This window comes from Chroicocephalus ridibundus, chromosome 1 (assembly GCF_963924245.1).
Source record: "Chroicocephalus ridibundus chromosome 1, bChrRid1.1, whole genome shotgun sequence".
In the NCBI taxonomy this organism is placed as follows: Eukaryota; Metazoa; Chordata; class Aves; order Charadriiformes; family Laridae; genus Chroicocephalus; species Chroicocephalus ridibundus.
Genome location: NC_086284.1, coordinates 74,062,841 through 74,071,845, shown reverse-complemented (window position 1 = coordinate 74,071,845; position 9,005 = coordinate 74,062,841). Strand labels below are relative to the sequence as shown.

The window sequence follows — 9,005 nt, the reverse complement described above, 5'->3', positions numbered from 1 at the left end:
ATAGTCAAAGAGATTTCTACTCTTCCCCATACAGCTGCGCAGGTCATGCTCCAGAAGTCAGTCATGATTCAACACGGTTTTAATCATTTTAAAACGGGAGAGAATTGGATGGAGACAGACCATTTCCTGAAAACACTGTGCTCTTTGCATGGAGTGGCGATAATTAGAGGAAACAAATTTGGTCTTTTTTTATATATTATATTCCTTTAATACAGAAACCGTTTTTTTTTTTTTCATGATTGCTACAAAAGGTAATAGCTTATCTTAAAATTACACTTTATGCTATTGAGTTGTTTATTACAGAAAGGGTGTTTTGGAGAGAGAGGGAGTTAAGATGTTTTTTATCGTATCTGAAAAATGTACCTATTTCTACTGTAGGTCCTAGAGTAAGATTTGAATACCCCCAAAAAATCACTTGAGATTAAGGAGAGTTCTTGCTTGCTTATGGGGCAGCAACTTGAAAGTTGGTTACACAACCAACCTTCGGGCAACTGAGCCCAAGGTTGCATGTCCCGTAATTAAGTTACTATTTCTGTTGTGGATCTGCTTACCAGAGAGCTGTCTTGCCACTTCTCATTTCAGCGGGGACATCCACGCTGCCTTTTGTGATCTGCATAAAGGAGAAAACCCTGGGCCAGTTGGCAGAAACCAGTTTGCGTGGGGACCTGAGATGGGCTGGAGCTCGTCTGTCCAGCGGCCGCATCAGGCCCTCAGCAGCGATGGTGGCTGACTGGCTTTATCCAAAGGCTTTGACAAATAATATAAAACTTGTTTTTCCTCGTCCTGTTTTTGACAATGAAAGACAACCTGCCTGAAAACTGGGATCAGTGTCTTGGATATTCACATGCTCCAACGCCGCCTTTCTTTATTCATTACAAAATGCAATTGTCATTACCGAGGGAGTTTCCTCCCTCCCTCCCTCCTTAGAGAAAACACGATTTGGAAACTGCAAAGGCAGGTGTTAGGAAATTCTGTGCTTCCTAAAGTCTCGCTAAATTTTTGCAAAAAGAATGTTAATGCAACAAGAAAAACAAAAATCACAAATATATACATAAATAAACCTAGGGAGCACAGTGCTAAGGTATTACTTTGCACATATATACGTACGCTAAGTTAAATGTTTGTCTTAGCAGTGGGGCATTTTGTTCCAAAGAAATTAGCTAACGGGATTTGTTGTCAGCTTCTTTTAACTCATGGGGAGGTCTTAAAATATATTCAGAATGATTTTGGTCAATAAGCAGAATAATTTCTCTTGTCGGTCTCGTTAAACAGGTGAAGGTGAAGAGCCTAGGAGACTTCAAGAGCAGGAGTCCCCAACTGCTGTGGGAGATGCAGGCCGATGAGCATGAGAATTTTATATAAAGGTAGTAAAGTACAGAGATGCTATACATCACTATTTTTTTAATAAGAATAATTAAGATTATGTAGGGGGAGATATGTGAAGTTGACATCGCAACTGAAGTTCACAGTTTTTCCCAGCATTTCAGTTTGTACTCTAGTTAAAAGCATTTAAATTCTTATTTTTTAATTAAATTCATACTGTCCTATCAACCTATCCCATACTATCCTCCTAATTGAGAATGATGATTTCACATAAAACCAGTTGCAACCAGATAAATTCAGGTAGGAAAGTAACTGTGAACGCATTGATGAGCTTCCAGCCGCAGTTCAGTTTCCTTACTGCCTGCCTGCTTGCAAACGCTGTGCAACCAAGGTTGCTCACAGAAGGAACTGAGGAATTTTTATTCATGGTCACGCATAAATGTGCGTATTTGTGCCTCACGAAATGTAACCTAAGCCCTGAAACTGGACCACTTGGCTCAGCTAGGCAAACACACAGCTCATGCAACGCATTTTAATGGAGCACTCCCCAGCCCCTATTCATGAATACCTCCATGGTCCAAACAGCTTTGATAAAAAGAATGTCAGGCAATTCCAGTGAAACGCATCAACAGAATGCTGTTAGTGCACAATTTATAAGTGTAAACAGAGAAAACCATAGCAAAGAGAAGTTTCCAGCAGCAAAAGTTCAGTAAAGTATAGCAAAGATCCCGTTTCGATGCAAACGTCATTAAAAGCAGAAAACACAGGAAATACATAAGGTAAAAGTTTTATTTTCCGAAGTGTAAGTATGTCCTTAGCATAATTTAAGTAATCCATTGCCATTGCAATCCTGATTGCTACAAAGTTGAAGGTAAACTTTTTGACTGCACCTATTGCACACTTTCTCCACAGCTGTGTAGTAAAACCCTTCTCCTGTATCAAGAGACTCCTCCCTGTGATTAGCTGGTCTGTAGAAGTTCGGTTAAGTAGTTGACTTAATTGTGAAAGATGCTATTTGTTTGCATCGTTCTATTTTATAATCTGTGGCATATCACTCCAAGCTTGCGATTTCTTTTTGGCCAGTTCCATCCACGATGGCTGATCCGGAGCAGCATTACTGGCTTTCTTAAAGTGGCTTATTTCCTCTTTATCCACCGGTGCTGGTGACGGAGCTACTGTGAATAAAACACATGAACACATACTCGCTTGCTGTGCAGCCGTACAGCCTGCCTCTTTCATTAAAAACTTCCCGTGCCTCGCCCTACAGTAGAAAATCTTTACATTTCACATGGAAGCTTCTGCACTACGGCCCTGAGGCAATAACGGTTCCATGCTCAACAGAATATAGTGTTTTTCTCATTAATAGTATCTTTTGATCCCTAAACTTACCAAAACCAACATAATGACCCGGATTCCTTGCTGTACCCTGTGTTAACACCAGGCCAAAGAAGAGAGTCTTTTCATTAGCAAGGGCATTCATTTGTGAATTCCTCCCAGCCCCCAGCTTACAGGAATTTTATTACCTTCCAAACTTCTGCCCTTCTTTCAATTTTTAATTTACCAAAGAGATTCGAAGTTATTGTGGGAGGACTGATGGGCAAGACGGTTTGTGATCACATCATTCCAGCTTGTTGAGGAAACCACATTAAAATTGAACGCTATTGAAAATAATGTTGCATGCATTTTACAATTTACGCTGGGATAGTGCATTTGGGACCCCGTCCTGTGAAACGGCCTAGCGCTCTCGATTCACATTTCTTTCAACGTGAGTTTTGACTGCTCTGTAATCAAGGTGGTTGAAAGAATATGGCACCAAATAAAACCCCAGAGGTGAGTGCCAAGAAAATGGTTTGCCATGCTGATATGAGGCTGGGGAAGAGATTAGGATCTAGCCCCCACTCCTCTTCCAGCGCACTCAAGGAGGATTTCTTCTGACAAAGTTGTGAGATAACAAGCTACATTTTAAGCATTTTATTTCATACCAGGGACATAATGTGACAGTGAATTGGTTCTCAGCAGCGGCTCCTTCACTTCGGACTTTGTCTCTTTCCTCTGTTCTTCAGAAGTGGCTTTAGGTGCCAAGTGTGAAGGTTTGCTCCACTGCTGCTTCAGTGACCCCTAGGCATAGAGAGGGATAAAATCCAAGTAACGCAGAGAGAATGAGACCAGTTTAGGAGGACAGGAGCAAAGGGAGTGGATGTGGTGCCTGTCACAGTGCAAAGACCACACATGCTCATCACACATTGGTCCCAGCCCTCTCACTTGAGCCGATACCTGTTCAGAAAGCTCCAGTGGTTTCATGTTAGCATCCATGATACTCAACTTTACAAATTAAAACCATCCCTCCGTATCCGTTATTCATAATGGTACCTATGAGTAGGTTATTATAGTCTTCAGTGCCAAATGTATTCCAAGCCCTTTGCACACGTCTGCTAACACAAGGGTAACATTTAGGATATAGGATTTGGAAACGGCTTTATTCACTTCTATTTCCCTTCCACCTCCCAAATTTTGTGGGTTAGGGCACTGTATTTTTGTACGGTTGATGGTAAATGGATTTTCCATAAAAAAAGAAACGGATTTTCTTGCCAGTATCAAAAACTACCCTGAAGTGATAGTGCCTGGTGCCATGTGGGAGAAGGAAAAGGTGGGAGTAGTACAGTGGCACCAAACCTCACACGCTGCAGTCAGGAGCATCTTGGCATGTTCCTCTGTTAGCTGATATAGGGAAATAAAACGCATGGCATGAATTTTAGGGAACATTGCCAGCTAAAAGCTGGAGTTTCCTATTCTGACACAGAAACTGTATTTTGGGATCATTTAAACCCTTGGTATTTTAAGTGCTGTGACAATGTTGAGCATTATTGCAGTTCATATCTTGTCTAGACATTTTATTAGGTATTATTTCTTGTTAATCTAACTGCCGCTATTTTTCATCACCTAGAGATCTTCTTTTATTCCAGGATATAATACAGCTATCTGGGTTTCTAACGGTACCATCTGAGGCAAGAAAGTAGGCCATTTGCACTGGGAATGCTGTGCTGGTATAGGACACACACGCTCCTGCATCAGTGCAGAGTTCTTAGCTGCGCAGGAGGCGATACAGGCAGCACTCGCACGCTGCTGCCTCCGTGAGCTAGCCCAGGACCAGGGAAGCCTTGTTAGTACCCTGGATTAATGCCAAGCACTTCTGCTACCACGGCTTTGTCATCGGGGAAGATCATTTGCTACAGGTATCTCCCTCTTTTGCATGGGATCTCTGAAGAGGCAGCGTCAGCCTGTATTCACGGCACCACACGGGCATCCGAGTTATCCATATACACAGAACAGAATTTATATCTTGGCACTGTCTGTAAGTGCAAAAGTTATTTTTATTCTGTTTCACTTCTCAAGGCTCTAAAAATTGTTACCTAGGAGCTTCTGGGACCGAGCTGTTCATTCAGTATTAAATCATCCAGGATGTATACAATGTTCAATGAAATGCTGTGCTGAGAAGGATAGTTACAGAAAGTGTATATTCTCTGTATTGAGAGAGATCTGAGACTGAACAATTTAGCACCTCTTTGGGGGTGTTTTAGCATGCAATACACGCATTAGATCTGGTAAGTATGTATTGGGCACCCAAGACATTTTACACACCTCGCATAGTTCCAGGATTTCTTGGAGATATAAAATTATATATCTGAACAATCAGAGGACTCTGAATCTGTAACACATTTCCAAGAGCCTTTGTTACTTATGATTATACTCATTAAGTATCTGTAATCATTACAGTATGACTGGTAATATAGCAGTAGATCCAAAGAATACTACAGGAAGGTGATACGAAAGCATCACAAATTTGTATTGTAAGTACCTCTGTTCGTTCCTTCTCTTTATTCTGTTTCTCTGTATCTGACTTAACATCTGGAGCCACAAGTTTTTCTCTGTCGAGTTCCTGCTCCTGCTGCACACCCCTCTGCTTTTGCCTTGCGATGGAAATCCAGGCTGGCTCTGCGGGACTGTCAGGATCTCTTCCGGACTCTCCAGCAGCCATGGGTGAAGGCACGCTTCTCTCTGTTGACAGATTATTTATGTACATGGTTATATGAAAGAGAGTCGTAATTAGCTTCAGCTCACACTTGCTCGATGTGTTGATTGGTCCCAGGATGTGTGACCAGCCTGGGTAAATAGGAATTCTGTTTACTTTGGTCCCCAGAGAGCAATCTGCCTGTGCTCACTGTCCTAAGTTACTGTTCTACTGATGAAAAACCCTTTGCATCTTTGTTCGGCTAGAGCTGCAGTGTCACTGCCCTCACGTGAGGGAGATGCAGAAACACGAATTGAGTTTCATTAATCTACCTATTTTCCAATGTTCCCCCTCCTGCTCCCTCCTCCCATCTGCTTCGTGGCCTCTTAGGGACAAGCAGCAGCTGATTCAAAGCTGGACACGGCTGGACCATGGTGTGGCAAAGGCAACCCCCAACCCTCGGGCTGTGGCTGCCCTCAGTTCCCGCTCGTCCCATGCCCACGCAGCAGCAGCCGACGCCTTACTCTGGTTCCTGCCTTCCTTCCACCCCTTTAGGAGCAACCCCCCTCGCACAGCCCCTTGGTGCCTCAGGTGCTGTGGGTGACTGAGCACAACAGTCTGCAGCAGCCGAACGCAGAGGAATACTGCGAAAACTACAGGGTTAATTAACCGTGTTTTGACATGAGGTTTACTTTGACTTATCCCTGCTGATGCTGACCGCGCTCTCTGTCGGGACCAGTCACTTTCATCGTGCTCCACCAAAACTGAGATGTCAATGAGGTAAGAAAAAAAACACCCGCTGTTCCTAGAGTAAAGGGTCAAAAGAGCTACCCTGCTGTCCTCACAACTGCTACCCAGGGACAAGCAGTATCCAGAGGTATGGGGAAATGAAATACCCTCGATTCGATACTCTGTGAAGGGAAATCCTGTCTATACACTGAACAGAAGTGGATCAAGGGAAGAGCCTTAGCTCCTCCGTTGGCTCCAGCACCCAGGTTCTCCACTTCTTCGTTGGGTCACGCTGCACCCAAAATTCAGTTTTCCAACTGATGTGGAGCCTCTGTGTGGTTTAAAAGAGGAACAAGAACAGTACTAACACCCTTAGAACCATATTAGAGCCATAAGGAAAGATGATTTAACCTTTCACAGCTGTTTCTGGCCACTAATGTACCCAAATTTATGGAAGACTATTTCAGAGTAGAAGTTAAGCTTCTCAGCCTCAAATCATGCACGGTCCTGTCCCTAGGAAAAGTTTGTCCCTCTGGGCTCAGCTACTGCGCTGGCGTAGGGCTGGGCCACCCATCCACAGGACCCCGTGCAGCTGTCAGACGCGTTTCTGGAAGGCTGTAGGCTAGTTTAGAGGAATGTGGCCCTGATCAGGAAGGCAGGCCAACGTGTCCAAAAGCATGTTTGAGATGCCTCACGAAGGCATGGGAGATGAAAGGGATGATGCTCTCCCAAGAGCTGGGGTCTGCAGACTCAGGCACATTATGAAAGCCCACAAACTCTTTGCTCAGGGATTTTCTCAAGTCACTGTTGTACCTCACCAGAGACAGACTAGTTATTTGAGCAAGAAAACATTGTAAAGCCTATGTCAGCTAAAAAACACAAAAAGAGAAAACACAAGTTTTGTTTTAAGGCCAAAGCAAGACGTTTTGCCAGCTGATGCCTGCATTTCCCTTCACCTTCACCTCATGTGATCTTGCAGGGAAACCTCTGAAAAAAACAAGACGGAAAGTCCAGCTGTGCAAATGCAGCACAGTAAAGCAGGGCCCCTGGACACTGAAGGAGCTTCCCTCCCTCTTGCATGGCAAGTTACTACAATTCTCTGCATCCCACCTATGCCCCGTCCTTCCACGCCAACAGCTGTTCCTCCCATAATCTTCTTCCCTTCACCGTCTGCCCTTGCTTCATTTTTGTCTCATTTTACAGGATGATAGAGAATGAGACTGGGAGAGATCTCAAGATGCCATCTAGGCAAGATCAGCTGCAAGATCAATTTCACATCAACTGTTTCCTGACAAATATATATCTAACCTGTTCCTAAAATCCTCCAAAGATGTGACAGACCTCTGTCTTCCTAGACAACCTATCCTATGGCTTGTCTCATCTTTTACTACATGATTTTTTCCCTACTGGGTAAGTTACATCTTCCTTGCTTTAATTTAAATCCCAGACTTCTTCCCCTATACACTATGGACACAATCAGATTACTCACAGCCTCCTTGTGGCAGCCTTTTATGCATTTGAAGACTTAGACCATGTTTTCCCCATTTTTAAAACTTTTCTGATTAGTCACATTCTCTAGGTCACTCTTGCTTTTGTAGGAATTGCCCTAATTTGGTCCAAATCTTCTTCAAAATGTGGTGCTCAAAACTGGCACGTAGCGCTTGAGGTGAAATGGTGCTAGCATCAGCTGAAGTGGAAGGACTAGGCCACTTCACCTGAGATGGTCTCCTGTGCACATCAGTCAGTATGATGAATTTCTTGCAGAATTATTTTATTCCTGTTTTGTATTTAGTTTGTGAGCTCCAGATCGTGTTACATTTCCTCTTCTACCCCCCTTTGTATCTACGCATTGGATTATTTTTGCACACATAACAGAACTTTCTACTTGTCTGTAATGAAAATATTCTTCTCAAACTATGTTTCCACTTCTAAAGATAACCCTGATTTCTGCTACTGTCCTCCAGTGTGCCCACAGGCTTTCCAGCTTGGTAATACCTGCAAATGTAATAAGCACACACTTAATTCTGTCACCCATGTCCCTAAATATACTGAATAGCGTCAGACCTAAGACGGCCACCATCTAATATGACAGTGAATCATTAGTTAGCACTCAGTAGCTTTGCATCAACCCAATGAACAGCCTCACCAAGACTATATTTATAGAAACGTCATGATATTTATAGCAATTCCCCGTGCTACCAGTTATCATTTGATTTGACTGCTCTTGACCAAGACATAGTTGGAACTTATATTGAATTGCTGCGATTGAATTGAATCAATTCAGTTGAATTGCTGCAATGCCTGCTAAGGCATCTGCCACCTCATTCTCTCTTTTGTTTGTAGGCCTTGTCCTTGAACCCATCTGCACCTTTTTAGGTCATGAGCAATTTGGGCAGGACCTGTTAGTGCATCGCCCAGTAAAGCCAGTTGCCGCGCTTCATCAGTTCCCAAAGCACTGCTGTGATACACAGACTGACTGCCACTACTGAAGGTGATGGTGACGTCTAGTCTTCCTCAGAGGTGAGGATCCCTCATGCAGTACATAAAGTAGTTTTTCACTTTAGTTACCTTCTATCTGAATTAGTCAACTCGTTTTCCTAGCATCCTGTGACGAATAACCATCCAAAGACAGGCTCAGTATTATGAAGATGTTTCCCCATTGAAGCCTCCCTGTGCCCTGCCAGACTCATCCTGTAAATCCATCCCATCAAACATATCCCTTCCCGCCACGTACAGGCCTCTTCTCAGCCCAGAGAAGACTGGTCTGCTTCTTTTCTGACTGTGCAGCTACAGACACACCACCACACACATCCTTTTCCATCACCTTTTTACCTTCCTTCGCTGTCTGTAATGTCTCAGCGCTCACAAACACCAACGTCTTTACCCTAAAGGACCTTTTCAATCCACCCACCAGCTTTTCCACAATACAGGGAACCTGGCTTCT

General features: G+C 43.5%; 1 protein-coding gene across 5 annotated transcripts in view; it reads right to left on the bottom strand.

The window, feature by feature from the left end:
* Window positions 1-251: 251 nt before the first annotated feature.
* The window catches only part of CRACDL (CRACD like), a 66,575-nt gene continuing 57,821 nt past the window's right edge, over window positions 252-9,005 (bottom strand). For 4 of the 5 annotated variants that reach the window (XM_063339902.1, XM_063339911.1, XM_063339896.1 and 1 more), the window contains 3 exons: window positions 5,180-5,379; window positions 3,306-3,441; window positions 253-2,498 (listed from right to left, as the gene is read on the bottom strand). In XM_063339902.1, the coding sequence (XP_063195972.1) occupies window positions 2,353-2,498; window positions 3,306-3,441; window positions 5,180-5,379 (482 nt within the window). In that variant the 3' untranslated portion in view covers window positions 253-2,352. Of the gene's footprint in view, window positions 2,499-3,305; window positions 3,442-5,179; window positions 5,380-9,005 lie in introns of all 5 variants that reach the window. The other variant, XM_063339920.1, reaches the window with a different exon arrangement.